This window comes from Acanthochromis polyacanthus, chromosome 11 (genome assembly GCF_021347895.1).
Source record: "Acanthochromis polyacanthus isolate Apoly-LR-REF ecotype Palm Island chromosome 11, KAUST_Apoly_ChrSc, whole genome shotgun sequence".
Taxonomy (NCBI): Eukaryota; Metazoa; Chordata; class Actinopteri; family Pomacentridae; genus Acanthochromis; species Acanthochromis polyacanthus.
The window spans coordinates 24,883,080-24,904,301 of NC_067123.1; the positions used below are offsets into that span (position 1 = coordinate 24,883,080).

At 38.7% G+C, this 21,222-nt stretch overlaps 3 protein-coding genes across 4 annotated transcripts in view; all 3 read left to right on the top strand.

Moving 5' to 3' along the window:
- LOC127536137 (glutathione S-transferase A-like) overlaps positions 1–11,633 on the top strand; it is a 35,594-nt gene extending 23,961 nt beyond the window's left edge. The window contains exon 7 of the transcript XR_007945127.1: positions 11,409–11,633. The gene's annotated coding sequence lies outside the window, so the exon portion shown is untranslated. The remainder of the gene's footprint in view (positions 1–11,408) is intronic.
- Positions 3,255–11,254, top strand: LOC110972471 (glutathione S-transferase A-like). Of its 2 annotated transcripts, none has more exons than XM_051955684.1 (7): positions 3,255–3,463; positions 6,750–6,960; positions 8,436–8,501; positions 8,589–8,694; positions 9,321–9,403; positions 9,488–9,576; positions 10,696–11,254. In XM_051955684.1, exons 2-7 carry the CDS (start codon positions 6,793–6,795, stop codon positions 10,829–10,831), a joined length of 648 nt encoding a protein of 215 aa, XP_051811644.1. In that variant the 5' UTR covers positions 3,255–3,463; positions 6,750–6,792; the 3' UTR covers positions 10,832–11,254. The 2 variants fall into 2 exon arrangements, with proteins under 2 accessions (XP_051811644.1, XP_051811643.1); XM_051955683.1 differs by having other exon boundaries at positions 3,259–3,463; positions 9,285–9,403.
- Positions 11,634–14,064: 2,431 nt separating the features above from the next.
- LOC110946440 (glutathione S-transferase A-like) lies at positions 14,065–17,175 on the top strand. Its single transcript, XM_051955677.1, has 6 exons — positions 14,065–14,315; positions 14,467–14,532; positions 14,699–14,804; positions 15,657–15,778; positions 16,616–16,695; positions 16,813–17,175. Exons 1-6 carry the CDS (start codon positions 14,148–14,150, stop codon positions 16,940–16,942), a joined length of 672 nt encoding a protein of 223 aa, XP_051811637.1. The 5' UTR covers positions 14,065–14,147; the 3' UTR covers positions 16,943–17,175.
- Positions 17,176–21,222: the final 4,047 nt, after the last annotated feature.

The window sequence follows — 21,222 nt, forward strand, 5'->3', positions numbered from 1 at the left end:
TTAAAACAACCACCTGAGATAAATAAGATATCTTCTTTTCCTTTCGGCTTATCCCTTTAGGGGTCGCCACAGCGACTCAATTGCCTCCATCTCACCCTGTCTGCTGCATCTTCTTCTCTCACACCAACTACCTTCATGTCCTATTTAACCACATCCATAAACCTCCTCTTTGGTCTTCCTCTCGGCCTCCTGCCTGACAGTGGGAAATTCAGCATCCTTCTACCAATATATTCACTCTCTCTCCTCTGGACATGTCCGAACCATCTCAGTCTGGCCTCTCTGACTTTATCTCCAAAGCCTCTAACATGTGCTGTCCCTCTGATATACTCATTCCTGATCCTATCCATCCTGGTCACTCCCAAAGAGAACCTCAGCATCTTCAGTTCTGCTACCTCCAGCTCTGCCTCCTGTCTTTTCCTCAGGGACACTGTCTCCAGACCAAACAACATGGCTGGTCTCACCACAGTTTTGTAAACCTTTCCTTTCATTTTAGCTGAAACTCTTCTATCACACATCACACCTGACACTTTTCTCCAGCCGTTCCAGCCTGCCTGTACACGCTTCTTCACCTCTTTTCCACACTCTCCATTGCTCTGTACTGTTGATCCTAAGTACTTAAAGGGATAGTTTGGGATTTTTGACATGAATCTGTATGGCATCCCCGTCAGCAGTGTCATTCATTCACACAGACTTACTGCCCACAGCGTCCAGTGAGCAGAGATCCTGTCTCGTTTTTGTCCAGACGAAGGTAGTCCGGCAAGTTTGCTGGGGTCACGAAAATAAAGCATTTTCTTCTCAAACCAGTATGTGTTCGAAAGACTGATATATTTGCATTACAAAACCGTTGTCCACGAAAAAGTCAGACCTCGTAAACGCTTGGCACTATTTTCTCTCCCTTCATATCACTCCGCGCTGCCTCCAGCTGGCAGCCGCGCAGGTTTCACTTTGTTTACTGCTCGTAAAGTTAACAACAGCATGTCAGACTACGACAGCGACGATGAATATATTGACTTCAGCATTCAGCCAAGGGAATATCTTTATGAACCCGAATATACTGAAGCCGGAATTCACCAGATGGAATTAGAACGGGCAGAGAGAGAGAGAGAGAGAGAGAGAGAGAGGGTGGACAGAGAAGTGAAACAAGTTGAAGTTGGAGAAACAGCTGGAGCCGTGAGACACCGGGTGACTGATAAATGGTGGTGTACTTGTTTCAAGTGCGAAATAATGCCGATAAGGCAACAATTATACATGCATATATATAGTTATGAGAACCAAGTAGCCCTTTACCTGGACTCATAATAATACATACAGTAATAAATAAGTTATTGCATAGTTGATCACTTGTACAGTATAAAGTTATAAAATTCAACCAAAAAACTGAGGAGGCAACACTTACTCTGAAGACAACTGACCGTCGGGTCCAGCTGGCCTGGGACGCTTCTTCCAGTTTATTTTAGGAATGTGGAAAAAGGTCTGCAACACACCCTCATTCAGGAGTGCAGGGAAGTCATTATGATGTGTGATGCAGACAGAAGCTGGCAAGCTGGCTTCCTCATCAATTGAAAGGTCTTGCATCTGTGGCATGATGAGATCCCATTCGTGGCAGCAATAGGACTCCACCTCTGTAGGCATTATTACTTCCAAGTCTCCTTATCTCCTTTCCTACCAGATGACACACACCAAGTACTCTCCGACCTGTCTCCCTGATCACATTTGCTGTAGTTGTCAGTCATCTGGAAGCACCTCCTGACCATCCAAAGCCTGTCTCAACTCTTTCCTGAAAGTCATACAACACTCTTCCTTCTTCAGCTTCCACCATTTGGTCCTCTGCTCTGTCTTTGCCCTGTTCATCTTCTTCACCACCAGGGTCATCCTACACACCACCATCCTATGCTGTCTGGCTACACTCTCACCTATCACTACTTTGCAGTCACTGATCTCCTTCAGATTACACCGTCTACACAAGATGTAGTCTACCTGTGTGCTCCTACCTTCACTCTTATAGGTCACCCTATGTTCCTGCCTCTTCTGGAAGAAAGTATTCACTACAGCCATTTCCATCCTTTTTGCAAAGTCAACCACCATCTGTCCTTCTGCATTCCTCTCCTGGATACCAAACCTGCCCATGACCTCCTCGTCATTTCTGTTTCCTGCACCAACATGTCCATTGAAGTCTGCACCAATGACAACTCTCTCACTTCTAGGGATGCTCTGCATCACTTCATCAAGGTCCAACCAGAATTTCTCCTTCTCCTCCAGCTCACATCCTAAAAATTAAATATGTTATAAATACTGGTGAAGTAGTGCAGTGAATGAAATAAATAAGTGAAAACGAGAGAATAAATAAGAAGTTATCACACATGTCCAAGGTAATTGCATTGTTGAAAGGCAGGAGAGAGTGTATATGTTTAATAATTACAGTCCTCTGTTTCAAAGACAGATTGCGTGTCCTGAACCTAACAGTTTTACATCTCAGGCTGTGGTACCTCCTGCCTGAGAAGGTTGACAGACAGTGTTGCTCTGCCAAGTCCCTTACAGGTAACAGCAAGACCCCATTGATCCTCTCAGCAGCCCTCACCACTCTTCTCTTCAATGCCTGTGAACACAGTAAAATGCTGCTGGTCAGCATGCTCTCTATGGTTCCTCTGTCGGAAGTGGTGAGGACTGATGTGTTCAGATGAACTCTCTTTAGCCTGTGCAGAAAGATCAGGCACTGATGAGCCTTCTTGGCAATGGAGATGTGCAGAGGTCAGGTGAGGTCATGAGCCATATACATACACTCTCAGGAATTTGGTGTGCTGCACTATTTCTTCTGCAGCGTCCATAATGTAAACCAGGGTGTGCACTGGGTGTTTCTTCCTTAACTCGATCACCATCACCAGTTCTTTGTGTTTTCCACATTCAGGATCAGATTGTTCCTGTTGCATCATTTCACAAAAGACTTCATCTCCTCTCTTTAGTCCTCCTCCTCATCACTTTGAATGAGACTCACCATTGCGGTGTCATCCTCGTACATTACGATGTGGTTTGTGCTGAACTTTGCACAACAATCGTGGGTTGTGCTGTCTTTAAAGTTACAATTGAAATCAGTTGGGTTTTGAAAAACAGAGTCAGAGTGAGCGCTCTTTGTTTTGTTTTGGTGTCAGAAATGATGGCGGTGTGAGCGCTCTCACCACTCTGACCTATCTTTGAAATTGCTACGTGCCTCATGCTCGTCTCTGGTAGAGTGCTGACTGTCACTACCCTGTGTTTGTATATATCTATGGTGCTGACAGCAAGGCATAGGTTTGCATAGGGACGGTAGGGACGTAACACTACCAAACGTGCGTTTGATTGGCTGATGACTTGACCCCCCCCCCGCCACCCACACGCACACTCACACAGCCCCGACAGAAATACACAAGAAAGAAACATGCCGGAGGGATATTAGAATTTTTTTCGGCCAGCAGCAGCAGACGACACTGTAAGTAATGTAAAAAGACGTCAATGTTGTGGACGTGGGGAACACACCGCTAATGTTGCTACTGAAAGTCCGACCTGCATCAGAGTTAGCATAACATTAAACTGTGTGAAGTTGAACTTGCTAACCTGCAAAACTCGAGTAGGAAACTGCTTAGAGAGAATTGTCCTCCTGTATGTGTTTTCTACTGTTAACGTTAATTAAACTGTGAGAAATGTAGTGAACTCTGCTGGAAAATATAGAACCAGAAAAACGTGAGCAAGAAGCTGCTTAGAGAGAGAGGTCCCAGTCTGTGTTTCACAGGAAAGTGTTGACAGTCAAAAAACAAAACAAAAAAAAAACACATGCTGCTGTTTTTCTTCTTGTAAACACTGGTGTGAAGCAGTCCACCACCGCCGAGAAAGGTGTGAAGTGAGCAATCGCTTGTATTTAGGGGAGCATGTGTATACTTGACATTAGGGTAATATAGAACTGCGGGAAAACTGCTAGTTTCCACAGACTCATTCCACCTCAGTCTTGTAGTAGACCACCCCAGGAAGACCCCCACTCAATATGGGGTCAATCTGATTTGGCATTTCAAAATAAAATGCCTTTAAAATCTTATTATTTTGGAGTGTATTATGGCAAAATTCTGATTCATATTACAAGAAAACTCCTAGTTTCCACAGACTCATTCCACCTCAGTCTTGTACTACACCACCCCAGGAAGACCCCCACCCAATTTGGGGTCAATCTGATGTGCCATTTCTAAATAAAATGCTTCTAAAATCCACATATCTAGGAGTGTATTATGGCAAAATTATGATTCATATTACAGAAAAACTCCTAGTTTCCACAGACTCATTCCACCTCATTCTTGTAGTAGACCACCCCAAGAAGACCCCCACCCAATTTGGGGTCAATCTGATGTGGCATTTCTAAATAAAATGCCTCTAAAATCCACATATCTAGGAGTGTATTATGGCAAAATTATGATTCATATTACAGAAAAACTCCAAGTTTCCACAGACTCATTCCACCTCATTCTTGTACTACACCACCCCAAGAAGACCCCCACTCAATTTGGTGTCAGTTTGATTTCAGATTTCTTTAAGAATCCTTTCTAAGTCAAATAAACCATTAAGCCATAACTTTTACTTGTTCTATTTCTTGTCAGTCCTTACATCAAAAAAAAAAAAAAAAATTTCAACATCTTCAATGTGCTACCTTCATTCGGTTCCCAATGACTTATTAGAGTCAACCTTATTCTTTTCAATAATAATTAAAAATATTTACAATGTGAATACAATTTAATTACAATATGTACAATGTAAAATGTAAAACAGTTCACATTAAAAAGATACACAGACTTGACGACATGATTAACTTCTAACTTTTTTTTAAATTGGTATAGCACTTTTAATTCAGAACAACACAAAGTGCTTGTCAAGAATTACAAAAGAGACAATATATAAATACAAGAAGAAAAAAACCTCACACACCCACATAACATCATCAGGAGCACATTAAGCATCATTAAGAGCACAAGGCACACATCCAGTTGCCTTTTCTGGCCTTTTGCAGACTCTCCTTGTCCATGCTCAAACATTGTTCATGGAACCACCTTTCGCATGCATCACATTGGATCTATGAAATAAGGTTAGTAAATTGAATTAGATCATATATCATCACCTTTCCACTTAAAAATGCATGAGGTTCTTCAATGACCTGATAATCGTCACTTCCATACTGGTCTATCCATTAACAATTAAATATCATGGTTATTGCACTTTCTTGCGATGTGTCTTTTATTTGTCATCTCAAATCGTGAAATCATACATTCAAAATGTACTTGTGTGGCATTTTATTTTGAAATGGCACATCAGATTGACCCCAAATTGAGTGAGGGTCTTCCTGGGGTGGTGTACTACAAGACTGAGGTGGAATGAGTCTGTGGAAACTAGCAGTTTTCCTGTAATATGAATCAGAATTTTGCCACAATACACTCCTAAATATTAAGATTTTAAAGGCATTTTATTTTGAAATGCCACATCAGATTGACCCCATATTGAGTGGGGGTCTTCCTGGGGTAGTCTACTACAAGACTGAGGTGGAATGAGTCTGTGGAAACTAGGAGTTTTTCTGTAATATGAATCATAATTTTGCCATAATACACTATAGATATGTGGATTTTAGAGGCATTTTATTTAGAAATGACACATCAGATTGACCCCAAATTGAGTGGGGGTCTTCTAGGGGTGGTGTAGTACAAGACTGAAGTGGAATGAGTCTGTGGAAACTAGCAGTTTTTCTGTAATATGAATCATAATTTTGCCATAATACACTATAGATATGTGGATTTTAGAGGTATTTTATTTTGAAATGCCACATCAGATTGACCCCAAATTGAGTGGGGATCTTCCTGGGGTGGTCTACTACAAGACTGAGGTGGAATGAGTCTGTGGAAACTAGCAGTTTTCCCGCAGTTCTATATTACCCTAATGTCAAGTATACACAGGCTCCCCTAAATACAAGCGATTGCTCACTTCACACCTTTCTCGGCGGTGGTGGACTGCTTCACACCAGTTTGCAAACGGCCTGGTTTAGAAGGAAAGAAGGCTAGAGCATGTTGTGACTTTACACTTTTGAAACCAAATACCTATTAGTGCATTTATTTATTAATTAAAATGTATTTAATTACTATTACCTCAACCAATACACATGAAAGTTAGTATAAGTCAAAACAGATTTATTTTGCATTGATCATTTAGCTTATCAATTAATTAGGTTCATATTTGTGAGAAATGTAGCCCTGACCCCCGTTCACCCAATCTGTTTGGTCTTATTAATGTCCTGTCCCCAGCAAAAAGTGTACATGCAGGTTATGCTGTTATATCGTCCCTACCAATGTTGAGACCAAACCTACGCCCTTGGCTGACAGCCGCAACGGACACAGCTAACCTTTGCTGCAAATGTTTTATCACGCTTTGTGGTTTTTCAAGCTGTGGGTGTGTGTTTTAGTCCGATGTGACTTTGATTTTTAACAGCTGTTTTTGACCCTAAGATACGAGAATTAATTGAATTATAGAAATCAATCAATTATGTTCATCAAAAATATCAAATAAATAAAATAAAGTTTTTGAAATCTCAAAGTTGTAGTTCCGTCTCCCAGCCAGTAGGTGTCAGTATGCACTCTATCAAAGCTTGGTAACCCAATAAAGTCAAGACTATAAATAAAGTGGGTAAAAAGTTGCAGTCGTCATCTCATGCTCAGTCATCGAGCTAACGTGCGCATTTTGTGTGTCTTCAGGGACAGTAGAAAGTGTCATCTTGAGTCTGTTTAAACCGAAACCATGGCCAAGGACATGACTCTGCTGTGGGGCAGCGGTTCTCCTCCCTGCTGGAGGGTCCAGATCACGCTGGAGGAGAAGCAGCTGCAGGGCTACGACCACAAACGGCTCTTCTTTGAGAAAATGGAGCACAAGTCCCAGGAAGTTCTAGATATAAACCCAAGGGGTCAGGTGAGGACAGCAACGTAACAATACAACAGTAGTATTAACCATAATGATAAAAAATAATTATGAATTCTTCTTAGTATCACATCGTGCGAAGCTCATATTAATCCTATCAGCTTCATGCTCTTAGGAGCAACTAGTTATGCACTGTTGCACTGCAAGGGACTTCACGCCAAACTCCTGTAAAAAACAATGCGACACACAATGATTTCCAGTATTGGTATGTAAGAATACATGTTTGAATCAAACGGAATACCTTTACCAAATCACAATAATGAACTGTTTAATTCGGTATGTTTTCCATTTTTCAATTAGGTTTATTGAAAGAAATACATGAATGAACTTGTACAATTCCTCCTTATCAGTATCAAAGTTCCCTTTGTTCGCTAGCTATCGCACCACAAAAACAGACTAAGCTAACGAATGAAAGTAATGATAAAGTCAAGTGCGTTTACAGTGGATGTAGTATTATCATGCCAAAGATATTATACGTTTATTTAATTTAATGTCTTAATATAAGCTTTGTAGGACTTATTTTTTGCGAGCAAACGAGAATAAAATAGTTTTAAACAGGGCCGGACTGGGAAAGAAATTCAGGCCGGGAGATTTCCAATCAGTCAGGCCACTTCCACCACCGCAAGGGTTGTGTCACATAGGATAATGCACCAAAATTTTGTATTTTTTTCCTTCCAAAAATATGCCTTTTACAGTTATGTTATAGCAATTACAACACTACTAAACAGACAGTCTATATACCAATCATTTTTTATTATATTTTGGCCTTTGAAGTCTGATGATGCATTTGTGAGAAGAACCGACCGTTTGTAAACTTCAGGGTGCTCCATAATCTTCGCTCCTTCCACTCTCTCGCCTCACTCTCATATCCCCGCTCTGCAGTGCATGCTTCCCCGTTGTCGCTATGAAGGGGCGGGCCATAAAGCAACTAACCAATCATGGCACCTTTCTTCTAAAAAAAAAATGTCACTTTGACCAATCCCTATCCTTCTGATTTAGAGCTCAGAGCACGTGCTTTGTGTGAGTGACAGGAGGGTGGGCGTGTACTCTGTTAGGCTTCTGCTGTCTCTGGCCTGTCTGCCAAAAAGCCGATCAACTTTTTTTCATTGGCCTGCCAGTCCGTGGCTGGCCTGTCCAGGCAGGCCAATAAGGAGGCAGGCCACCGGGAAAAGTCCCGCCTCTCCCGATTGCCAGTCCGGGCCTGGTTTTAAATATAGTTTGATGCAGGGCTTTATTACATGTTGTAATAAAAATGCACCTGCTGTTGATAGCTTCATAGTCACAAAACCTTCAAACACAGTTTTGTTTACAAGGTTTTATAGTGAGTAATTGTTCCTAATATTTCTTGTAATACAGCACAAGAGGTCGTCCCAATTAGTTCCAAGTAGCATTAGCATTAAAGCATGATGCATTATAAGCCTTTAACAGTCTTTCTCACTCACATTGTAACTTGGTTTATTTTTCAGCTTCCATCTTTCAAACATGGAAACATCATCGTGAACGAATCCTACGGTGCCTGTTTTTACCTGGAGGTGAGGGAGACGCTCCAACAAGCAGTTTTACACTCAGCATCATGAATTGTGACAACAGTTCAAATGTCTTTCCTGTCCTAACAACAGAGCCAGTTTAAAAACCAGGGAACCAAACTGATCCCAGATGACACCGACCAACAAGCTCTGATGTACCAGCGCATGTTTGAAGGTCCCACATTCTACGATAAAGTCCGTAAGAAAAGTTTGGTGCTCGTCCTCTTCCCGACAAGATAACACTTGGATTATTGTTTTCACCAGATTTTTTCCTATACTATTTATTTGATTGATTTCAGTCAGCAGTTGAACAGTCAGTTTTTTCAAAGCATAGATTTCCTGGCAGATCAAAATATGATTTAAATCCATGACCAAAAGACCAAGAAGAAACAAATTATCTATTAAATCTTTAGTATATGTTACTCCTCTGAGCCCCAATAATTTTGAAAAAATTCTGAAAACACATCAGTAAATCACAGCGCTGCACTCTGTGATGAGTTCCTTCATTATGGTGTGAATGGATGCAGTAGTTTAATTTATGCATTTATGCAATAATTTTTCCTACAGTGTGTGCTACATACATTTTGTAAGTCTTGTGACATCATTTCAAATTTCAGCTGCACAAACCAGTCATTCTCATCTATTAAATGAAACTATGTATTTGTGACATGTATATTGACATGTATATACGATATATTTGATTTAAATTTGAACGTGCTACAATGGGAAGCCACTGTCTGCTGAATGTGTTAATACACGTGTGTAATCTGAATGTTTTTCTGATTTTAGTTACCGTTATCTACTATGAATATTTCATCCCTGAAGGAGAGAGGCACGACTCAGCTGTGAAGAGAAACAAAGAGGCTCTGGTCACTGAGCTGAACCTCTGGGAAGGATACCTGCAGAAGGTATGTTGGTGAGCAGTGAAAACACAAACTGACTCAACATCCTCTGATGCATTCAAACTGTATTTGTCCTTTTTTTCTTTCCAGTTGGGCTCTGGCTCTTACCTGGCGGGACCGTCGTTCACACTTGCCGATGTGGTTGTTTTTCCGACTATTGGTTATCTTTTCCGATTTGGGTAAGAGAAACCAAGACTGTAAGAGATGCTGCTTTCAACTGAGGCTCATGAGCTTCTGATTGTGACATGGGAAGTCTTGCACTTAATATAACTGGCCATCATAGCAATGCTTCCAAAACTCGGTTGTGAGTATAATGCATTTTGATTAGTGGGGAGAACAAACTTGTAGGAAATACAGAAGACATTATAAAAAGATGAAGCTGTTGGGAACATCTATCTACATTTCCCTCATTCTAAAAGAAAAACTGACCTTCTTACTACTTCTGAAACATGAGTTTCCATGACTTCCTCCATTTCTGATATCAGCAAATTCCTCACAACTTGGGAGCATAAAACTTCTAAAAAATTTCTTCTTACTAAGTTGTGAGTACAACAATTCTCAGTGACTCTTTTCAGGAACACAATAAACCCCATTTGAAAGCAGCAAAAAATACAAACGCCAGACCTGCCAACCTGTACGCATTTTGCGTAGCAGGTACGCAATTTGACATCAAAGTACGCTGGTACGCTCTGCCTCATTAAACTACTCAAAAAGCTGCAGACATCTGTGAGTGCTGTGGACGTGCAATACTCATGCCTGACAACATGATGCAGCAGTGTAGTGGTGCAATTTCAACCAATCATCATAGAGTAGCGGAGAATAACGAGTCTGCCGAACCCTTGTTGGCCCGCTCTCTCTTGTCCTCTGCCTCCCTCCGCCTCTCTCCCCGTTCCCCGTGCCCCCACCCGCAGCAGCTGGCAGTTAATAAAACGGTTAAAAAACGGTAAAATGATGTGTGTGTGTGTGTGTGTGTGTGTGTGTGTGTGCACGCATGAGTGTACGTGTGTGTCTTTTGGCAAATATGTACTGTTAATAACGTTACTTTCACCTTGAAAATACGATGTCATATCAGGGAAATAAGCACCGAGAGTTTTTTTTCCTATCGACATGAGCGCCAGCTGTGTGTGTGCGTGCGTGTTTGCGCGTGCGTGTGTGAGATTAAGTGGTACGCAAAATATTTCGCCAAGGTTGGCAGGTCTGCAAACGGAATGTATCTGAACTTCTCTGAGATGTAATCAGTAAATTACATCACAGTGTGTAGATGTTACAGTTCAAATGTGCTGCTTTCTGATCCACAGGTTGTCTGCTCAGCGTTACCCTAAACTGGGAGAGTACTACGCTCTGGTGAAGGAGAGACCCAGCGTCAAAGCCAGCTGGCCTCCTCATTGGCTGGAGAACCCAAAGGGAGACGAGGACACCCTGAAGGACATCTGATATTCATACACACTTGTTGTTGTGATGTTCTTTTGTGGCCTCCAATGCAAAGTTTTTGCTTTTGTCTACCAAAAGCTGAACTAACAGCTTGATAAATATGATACAGCTCAGATTTTGATTATTGGTGCTGTGAAAGAAATTGTTGGCTTTCTTAATAGTTCTGAATACATTTGGGAATTACAGGTGCAGATATGTGGTTCTTTTATTTTGAGCCCTCTCTTGTGAAATCTTTAAACAAAAGGTTTATAAATGCAGGCTGTGTTCAACTGTACATCATTAGATGTTTGCAGGGTGACAGCAGCAGGAAGATTTTCATGATGACATAGCAGCTTTTGTTGCCCCCAAACACTGTGTTGAGAACTAACATCAGTCTGTGTCAAATCACACGTGCAGGCTACTATTAAAGTTTCTAATGCATTTAGAGTTCATGTGAAGTTAGTATGTGTTAATACATATAATTTAGCATTTCTTGGAGGCTCTCTACTGCCACACCACATCAACTGATATATTGGGACTATAACATAATCAGTTTGCACTGTAGATTACAATCTCATATCTCCTCGTCCTAGTAGAAAAGGTGGGTGGAGTCAGAGGACATGACCTTTGTCTTTATTATTTGCATGTCAGCAGTGGCTTGCTCTACACAAAGGTAACTCAAATACCCCGTGTGATTTTGCATAAATCAAATTGTTCAAGATTGCATCCTTTGCATTATTTTTGCATTTTCATGCACAGCCTCTTGGAGACACACCGGCCATACTTTATGTTCAACTATGTCACTTAAATAAACAGTAGACGTGTATCTGGTTTGTAGAAATGTTTTTTATGACTATGAACATGGATTTATATTCTGCACACTGGAGAAGTGGAAGTTTGATCCAGATTCTGGTCCTTATCTTTGCCCTTTTTTCCAGTTTAAATGCTGATGATTACAGGAATAACTGTTATTTCATATGAAAGAGGTGAAATATCCATCATGGGGCTGACCCATTGTAAAAACCTTTCCTGATAAGAACAGAAGAACTAATCTGTTTATGGGGATCAGTTTGCATATTCTTACTTGTCATGATATGATTAGTTTATGTGTTTCTAATTCATTACCAGCAGAACGTTATCTGAAGCTGCAGGTCTCACTTTTAGTAACAAAGATGTTGAAATAGTGCAGCATGCAGATGATCACATGCATAAAACCCTCCCACCAGAACTTTTTTTTTTTATGATGTTCAAAAACATGAACCCAATAGTGGGAAAAACAATCTAAAAATGCTTTTCGTCCAAAAACACTAGACCTTAATAAAACAACCCCATGATGTAGAAATATATACCCATTTCCAATTTATCAAAGAACTCTGTCTGCATTTTCTTCTTTGCATTCATTCATTCCACTTTTGTTCATACAGGGTGGTGCCGTGAGTAGTTGCTCTCTTGTATAATGTGTACATTGTAAGCATGAGATAAAAAGTACAACACTTGGACAAATATACAACTTACAACAAAAGATACAGTTGGAGTTGAGAAAGGGTGGACAGGACACCACATGAAATGCTTGATGAACTGGTTTGACTGATGCATGTAGAGCAGAACCAGTTGTATGAACCAACAAGAGCTGCATCTGTTTTTCGAACAAAAAATGTTTATATACCAGCCGAGCAAAATGAAAACTCATGCACATTCAGGAGCTGTCACATGAGACAGGCTGCACACTGATGAAGACACAGATATGAATTTATCGTCAGTGAGAATATGGAATGAAGAGAACAGTATCAGGAGGAGGATTGTCTCTGATGCACACTGATTGGTCAATGTCTTGAAGATAGCATTTTTGAAGCCGATTTTCTGTTGAACTTGTAAGAAACATGAAATGTTACTGGACAGCAGCTGATTGTGTTGTTTGAAGGTAGATCCCTGAACAGAAGCATGTCTTTTTCTTGTGATTTCTGCAGCCTTGTTTCATTCAACAAGTTATCTTTTGATTATAAACTGTGTCAAAAACATGACCAAACTATGGATTATTTCCAAACACAGTTTATACTACTTCACCGCCCTGTTGATACTGGCAGCTGCTCAATTGCAGATTATCCAGCAATCAAGACAGACACAAAGAAATTCTTGCCTATGCAAATGATTTGCTCCTTTGTTTGTTTGTTTTGTTCTGCACACCTAAACTGTGAAATTTAAATGTGAACATAACTTATATGGGGGGTATCACTTACATGCAGTACAAGATGGAGTAGAGATGTGATTGCTTATTGTGTACTGCTGTGCCAGAGTCCCCCCCACCCTTGTACGTGCAGAAGTAATTGCGCTGAGTCATTGTGACTTTTCAACTGTCACATCTCAGGTTGCTGTGCACATGCAACAGGAAAAGAGCAAAGCGCTGCAGAAAAAGGTTCAAATAAAAACTGGTTTCAACAGGTGAAGTCTTTCAGTAACATTTGTGAAAATACAATTTTAATTAAAAAAAAACTACATGAAATAACTGCAGCAGTGACCACCAATGAACACCTAGAGTTGCAGAAGGAACATGACAAAGTTACTTGTACACTCATTTTTTCTGCCTTATTTTTGTTTATGTAATGCTTTTTCCTGACAAGTTTCAGCACACAGAGGCTTTTTATTTAAGCTTGCGTCAGTGCATGATACAGTCTTGTTTTTGTGCTGGATTTCCTTTTGTTTTTTTTATGTGAGCTGCATACCAAAGGCTGTGGAAGCCCGTTTCTGCCACTTGAATAAAAAAAAGTCAAATGCTATCTCATAATTATGACTTAGTATCTCATAATTATGACTTTGTATCTCATAATTATGAGATAAAAAGTCATAATTATGACTTTGTATCTCATAATTATGAGACAGCGTTTGACTTTTTTTTTCCAAGTGGCGGAAACAGGCTTGATAAAAGTCAAAGAGTGTAGACACAAAGCAAGAGAACTCACTCCTCCTCACATGACTTTGTCAGTGCCTGTTGATATAAGCAGCTGGGTGGATAATAAACTCCATAAAATAGTTTAATAAAGTCAACTGTGCAGGGTGGGGATTGGAATGTGCACTTTCCATATTACATCACGCTGCCCTGGGTTGACAAAAGATGCACCGTTTCACCTACTTAGATAAGGTGTTAACTATTCTAACTTCCTTGACTGAGATCTTTGGTGACAACTCAAAAATGGGATGGGACTAAATTCCACCAATCCGGATGTGGTGGGCTGGAGCTTGGAATAAAACCAGCCTTCTGTACATTTCAGTTCCACTCCTCACTCCATTCACCAGCCGCAACCTCTCTTGTGTTCTGTCAGCTGTTGTCCTTCACTCTGAAACCATGGCCAAGGACATGACTCTGCTGTGGGGCTCCGGCTCTCCTCCCTGCTGGAGGATCCAGATCATGCTGGAGGAAAAGCAGCTGAAGGGGTGCAACCAAAAACTGCTCTCCTTTGAGAAAATGGATCACAAATCCCAGGAAGTCCTGGACATAAACCCCAGAGGTCAGGTAGGTTGAAGTCCAACTAGCCATTTACCTAGAAACCAGTCAAATCCTCACAGAAATTCAGTCTGCCTTTTTTTTAAAAAATGAATGAATTCACATGTTTGATCTTCAAATAATTATTTTAATTTTTAATCCCCCCTTGTGTGTCTGACAGTTTCCTGCCTTCAAATATGGGAACTATATCCTGAATGAGTCCTATGCTGCCTGCTTTTTCCTGGAGGTGAGAACCTGGCTTTAGTTCATATTTCATGCAGCCAAGGAGTTAATAAGTAGGAGGGCTATTCTGCTTGTCAGACAAACAGACATCCTACACCAAAGAGGAAAAGAAACTGGAGCTCCATGCTGTTCTTCATAACAGTTCCTCTTTTTTCTGTTCCCATCAACAGAACCAGTACAAGTCCCAGGGAACCAAGCTGATCCCCGACTCCCCTGATGCACAAGCACTGATGTACCAGCGCATGTTTGAGGTTTTCACACTCGGCCAGAAAATGGGTATGTTTATCCTGATTAATAACTGAAATATTTGGCTCTTCATTTGTGAAGCAAGACTTCTGTGCTCGCCCTGAAAATCCTTCATCTTAACAAAAAATGGACCAAATGGTGCAAGTTTCTCCAAATTACATCTGAACCACTTGGATTTAGTGACTGTTTACAGATTATTCAGGCTACTAAAGCTCAGTAATAGTTGTGGGAGTTAGCAGTTGTTGCCATTCAGAGTTCATCCTTTTGGGACTTCAGTGCACTTAACAACATCATAAACCAACTCTGCTGCCTTTAAACCACTGAGACTTCATGCCAGCTTCCTCAGAGGCAGTTTAACATCATTCATCTCTCCTCATGAGACCTGAGGTGTTCAAAACACATGATATGCACTAAAGAGTCATGCACTGACTTAATGAATTCACAACATAATTCATTAAATCTATGTATATAAGAATCTAAACCCTCGCAACAGGTAGTGATGTTGAAGGGTCACATGTTAATCTTGCAGGGATCACATGCTCAGATTGGTTTGCTTGAAAAGCTAAAATCGTGAGACCTGGTGTTTTATTTCTTGAGGAGTGGTGCTAAACTAAGATAGCTGGAATCCCAGTTCATTGCAATAGATAAATGCAGCACTTCAGGCTGTTACTTGAACCATTTCACTGTCCTCAGTGTGAAGCCGATGTTATATAATGATGTCTTGACTGACCCCAGCCACTGCTGGTAAAAAGAAGATAAGGCCCAAACTCAATGTGGGAGTCCCTGTTATGCAACATGTGCACAGATTTCTTTGATTAGCCTCATAGCCCTCATATCTCAGAAAATGGTCGTTACAGTTAAATATCTGTTGACATTTTTCAGCTGATGTTATCTACTACAACTACAAGGTCCCAGAGGGGGAGAGACACGACTCTGCTGTTCAGAGAAACAGGGAGGCTCTGACAGCTGAGCTCAAGCTGTGGGAGGGATACCTGAAAAATACGGTAAACGCTTTAACATTCACACCACACACTACAGAGTGTAATCATTAATAAGCAAGAGGCTGTAATATAATGTTACAATACAGCAGCAGCACTTTGTATTACTGTTGTTGTTTTTCTTAGCCATATTAAATGTTAATATAAGTGCTGCTCGAAGTATCATAAAGAAACAGGATGATCTGAGGATTTTTACAGCTACAGTTTATACAAATTTAAATAGCATTTAGGTTTTCTGCACCTGATGCTTGGAATAAATTACAATCTGAACTTAAACAATCAAGCCCTTGTTACACTGAATGAGTTTAAAGTTCTGGTGAAATCTTCAGTCTACCCGGTCTGTGTGCAAGTGTTATGTGTCAGCAAGTTTAAATGTTGTTAATTTTATCTGTTGTTTATTGTTTCTAATGTGACTATGCTGCTGCCCTCTTGGCCAGGTCTCCCTTGTAAAGGAATTCTTTGATCTCACTAAGAATAACCAGGTTAAATAAACAAAACATAATTAAATAAGCTAATAAAAATTGAATCGTGCACAGATGGAAGCAGGATGGACGTAAATGTCTTAATGCTTGAAGAATGCTTAAAGAACAGCTCAGCATTTTAATAAAATTGCTCAATCACTACAGCTGAGTTTTCAGTGAGACATTGATATATGTTACTAATAGTTTTTTTTCATTTTAATATTATTAATATATTTTATTTCAATATCACAAGAATAAAATGTGATACTTTCCCCTATGTCAAACTATATCTTTCAAAAACACTTTTACCTATAATGGATGTGAAATATTTAATTATTAGTGCTAACGTTTTGTTTATAACCTGTTGTGTTCTCTCTTCTAGGACTGTTGCCTGGCTGGCAAAGAATTCACACTGGCTGATGTGCTTGTTTTTCCAGTCATTGCTTATCTATTCCACTTTGGGTAAGCTGGACAAAGAATCAAAAATGACTTTTATCTGCTTGGCATGATAGAATAATAAACAGTAGCACTTGCCCAATTTAAAATGTCATAGCAAATTTTCCGATTTTTTTCCTGTAGGTTATGTAGTGAGCGTCACCCTGCACTGGGAAAATACTACAACTCTCTGAAGGAAAGACCCAGCATCAAAGCCACCTGGCCCCCTACCTGGCAGAGCACCCCTGCACAGGACATGCTGAAAACCATCTGAGATCCAAATCCTCCTCAGTGGACACACTGTTTCTGTTGTGATTTGATATGTAAACACTCCTTGCATTGCACTACTTTTTTCTTTTCTTTTCTTTTATTTTACAAACTATGCTTTGCTTCTGCTATGAAGAGCAATTTTCTACCATCATTTGTTTGTGACTCTACAATTCTCTAAATACAGAAGATTCTTATTGTGCTGCAAACAAAAGCAATAAAAAGAGAATTTAAATTTGACTGCTTTCTTTTTTCCAGGACATCATCCTCAGAATTCTTTTGGACCATTTATGCACAAAATATGAGCCATTTGAAATAGTGAGAGTAAAGCCTTTTAATGAAATGAATAATACTATGGAATTATAATTGTAGTTTCTACACAGAGATTTGACCATCGGCATCAAATATAGCAAGTGGGATTTGGGTGCTCTTTTTAAAAATTCAGTAAACATGACAGTTTTTCCTTCCTGCACTTTTACACTTCTGACAGTAGAGGTCACTAAAAGAAAATTGCAAATGGCAACACTACAGTCAGAACATGAACTGTGGGTTGTTTCATACAAAGACTTCAAATTAAAGACTAAATCACAGCATGATTTAAAATGCTTTCAGAAAATATATAACAGTGAAAGTAAATCTGGAGTTCTGTAACACAAAATCAAGTCAAAGTCAAATATGTTAGTTTCAGAAGTCAAGAAGGTGAAAAAAGACTAACAGAAACAAGAGCAGTATACAATCTACCAGTACAAAATGACTGTTTATTACCTGCTTATTTACCTGACTATTTCACTCAATTATTTTTCAGTCAATTTTATAGATACCATTTTAAAAAACACTACTGGCTGTCCCAGGGACATGAGATGGAAGATGCTGATTGAAATGACTAGCCACTGGCAGACTGAGATCTGCAACCTAGTGAGATTCTGCCTGGCCTAACTGAAGACATCTCTATTCATGACAGTAAGGCAGACGATCTGTGATAACATTTGCAAAGCCCTTAACGTCTGTACAAACACCTGTCCGCACAGTCATCCCTCAGTGAAATAAAAATAACAAAAATGTATCAGAGCTGTCCTTTTTAATGAACTTATGGAAATCAAATAATTATGTGCATCAAAAATATCAGATAAAGAAAATACAGTTTTTAAAATCTCATAGTTTTACTTCTATCTTCCAGTCAGTAGGTGTCAGTATGCGCTCAATCAAAGCTTGATAACACTGTAAAGTGGGTAGAAAGACACAATCGTCCTGTGCATTTTGTGTGTCTTCAGGGGACAGTAGAAGGTGTCATCTTTTTTTTTTTATTTTTTTATTGTTATTATTATTGTACAAACTCTCGTAGAGACAAAATATCGAAGCACAGGCCCAAGATCAAGTTACACAAGCAGGCAACAGTAAATACAATGATTTACAGGATCAACAAATCTTCCACAGTTTGACAAATCTTATCTGCCAACAGGTTAGAGTTTCTTATAAGATTAATGGAGGACAAATATATTTTGAATTCGTTTTTGAAACACTCCAAATTAGGTAGTTGTTTTTTCCATTTGCATTTATGTAAATGATATTTACCCATAATAATGACAAGGTTAATCAAAAGTGAAGTTTCTTTTTTAAGTTTAGATTTGTATAGTAGAACATCTTCAATTGTAAATTGTTCAAGATCACTGAGTTTGTTACTCAACCATGTGTGTATATTTTGCCAAAATTTTCCACTAATTGGACAAAGAAAAAATAGATGTTCTGTTTTTTCTGGGTCATTTTGACAAAATCCACAACATTCAACTTCAAAACCAAATCTACCCCTCAAGGTTTCTGCCGATGGATAATAATTATTGAGAATTTTAAATTGCATTTCTTTAATTCTAGGGGCAATGGGCCATTTTAAAAACTTCAAGTGTTTTTCACATATTGTTTGATTATCTAGTATTTTAAGTTTGACTTTTTTATTATAATCATGATACATCCGGCCTTTAAAAACTCTATTTAAATATTTATTATCACATTTTTTGTCTATAATTTTCATCTCTCCTATCTTTAGAGTTGGAAGTTTAATTTGAACATTTGAAAAAGTAATTGTGTTTTTTATCATCTGTAGCAAAACTGGAGGGATAGCTTTACAGATTTTTGTATATTCTTTTTTAGAGCTGTGTAGGTTAAATTTGGTTTTCAATTCTTGCAGTTGTAGAATGTCACCATTTGTATCTAAAATATCATGTACAAAGAAAATGCCATGATCAAACCAATGTTGGTTGAACAATGACTCTTTGTTGGAAAGAATTACTCTGTTATTCCACAAGGTGGCACAATGAGGGGTAAAATTATGGGTAAATGTCATTTTCCAATAGTGTAAAACTTGTTTATGGAACTCAGATAGTTTGAAAGGCAGTTTTGATATTTCAAATTCACATTTTAGTAAAAACATTAACCCGCCAAACCTCTTAAAAATATTATTGGGAATGTGATACCATATTGCATTTGGGTTCAAAATGAACTCTTTTAACCATTTCAATTTAAAAGTCCCTATCATTGCCTCAAAGTCAATTGTTTTGATACCTCCCATATTAAATTCTTTTACTAACTGTGCTTTCTTTACATAATGTGTTTTGTTTCTCCAAATAAATTTATATATGATTGAATTAATTTTTTTAATGTTTTTTGGAGTAATATAAAGTGATTGGCATGGATATATCATTTTAGATATACCCTCGGCTTTAGATAACAAGTTTTGACCGAAAATAGAAAGGTCTCTACTGAGCCAGTGGTTTAATGATGCTTGCATTTGATCAATTTTTTCCTTCATGTTCACCTCTTCTCTTTGTTTTTCATCTTTAATCAACTTAATTCCTAAATATTTGACTTCTTTTTTGACAGGGATTGACATTATATCCGTGTCAGTACATTCATATAACGCCAGCAATTCACACTTTTTTATATTTAAATGCAGACCAGAGGCTTTTGAAAACCCTGAGATAATATTCAAAACAGTGCCTACCATGGATTTCTCTTTTAAAAAAAAGACAGTGTCATCAGCAAACTGGCTAAGACGAAATTCATAATCAAAAAAAGTTATACCCTGGAAATTTGGATGACTTGTTATAAGATAAGCTAGAAGCTGCGTGCATAAAATGAATAACTTTGGGCTGATCGGACACCCTTGGCGTATCCCACGTGTCACCTTAATTCTGGGGGTCAACCCAGGGTTGAGTAACACATAGCTGTAGATGTCCGTATACAGCATTTTGATTACCGAACAGAATTTCCAATCAAATCCAAAATATTCTAATGTACGAAGCAAAAAGTTATGTTCTATAGAGTCAAAGGCCTTAAAGTAGTCTATAAACAAAATTAGGCTTTCTGATTCCAGAATAGATTGGTAGTCTAACATATCTAAGATTAATCTTACATTGTTGTGGATACTTCTACCTTTAATAAATGCAGACTGAGTTTCATCTACTATTTTATCAATAACGGTTTTTAATCTTTCTGCATATATTAAAGCTAATAACTTATAGTCATTGCAGAGCAGCGTGATTGGTCTCCAATTATCCAAATTTGTTATATCTTTGTTTGGTTTAGGTAACAGGGTTATTATACCAGTTTTCATTGTTGCTGTGAGGCATCTTTCATTTATACAGTCATTAAGTAGATTAATTATTAATTCTTTTATATCTGACCAGAAAAACTTATAAAATTCCGAAGTAAGTCCGTCAATTCCTGGCGACTTCCCATTACTCATTTTTTTAATCGCATTTTCAACTTCGTGAGCAGAAATGTCTTCTTCTAGCTTTTTTCTATCGTTTTCTTCTATTTTTCTAATTTTATCTTTAACTAACATGAAAAATGTGTCACAATCCTCTGGTCGAGCATTTGATCTATATAAATTGGAGTAGAATAAATGGATTTCATTATGTATAGCATTTTGGTCTTCTATCACAGTGTCATTTTTTGTCAACTTACAGATTTTCTTTTTAATTTGCCTTGATTTCTCTAAACTATGAAAATATGATGTATTCTTTTCCCCTTCTTCAATCCATTTAGCTCTAGATCGTACAAACGCTCCGTTCGCCTTTTCTAAATAAATTTCATCTAATTGTTTTTGGAGAAAGTTTAATTCAGTTAGTTCCTTTTCTGAAGCATCAGTTTTGCCACACAGTAAGTTTATTCTTTGTAATATCTCTTTTTGTTTCTGTTTGCTAGCATTCATGACTTTTTTTCCCGTTTCGATTGCAAGTCGTTTAGTCTCAAATTTAAACCATTCCCATTTCCCTTTATTGGACATATCCA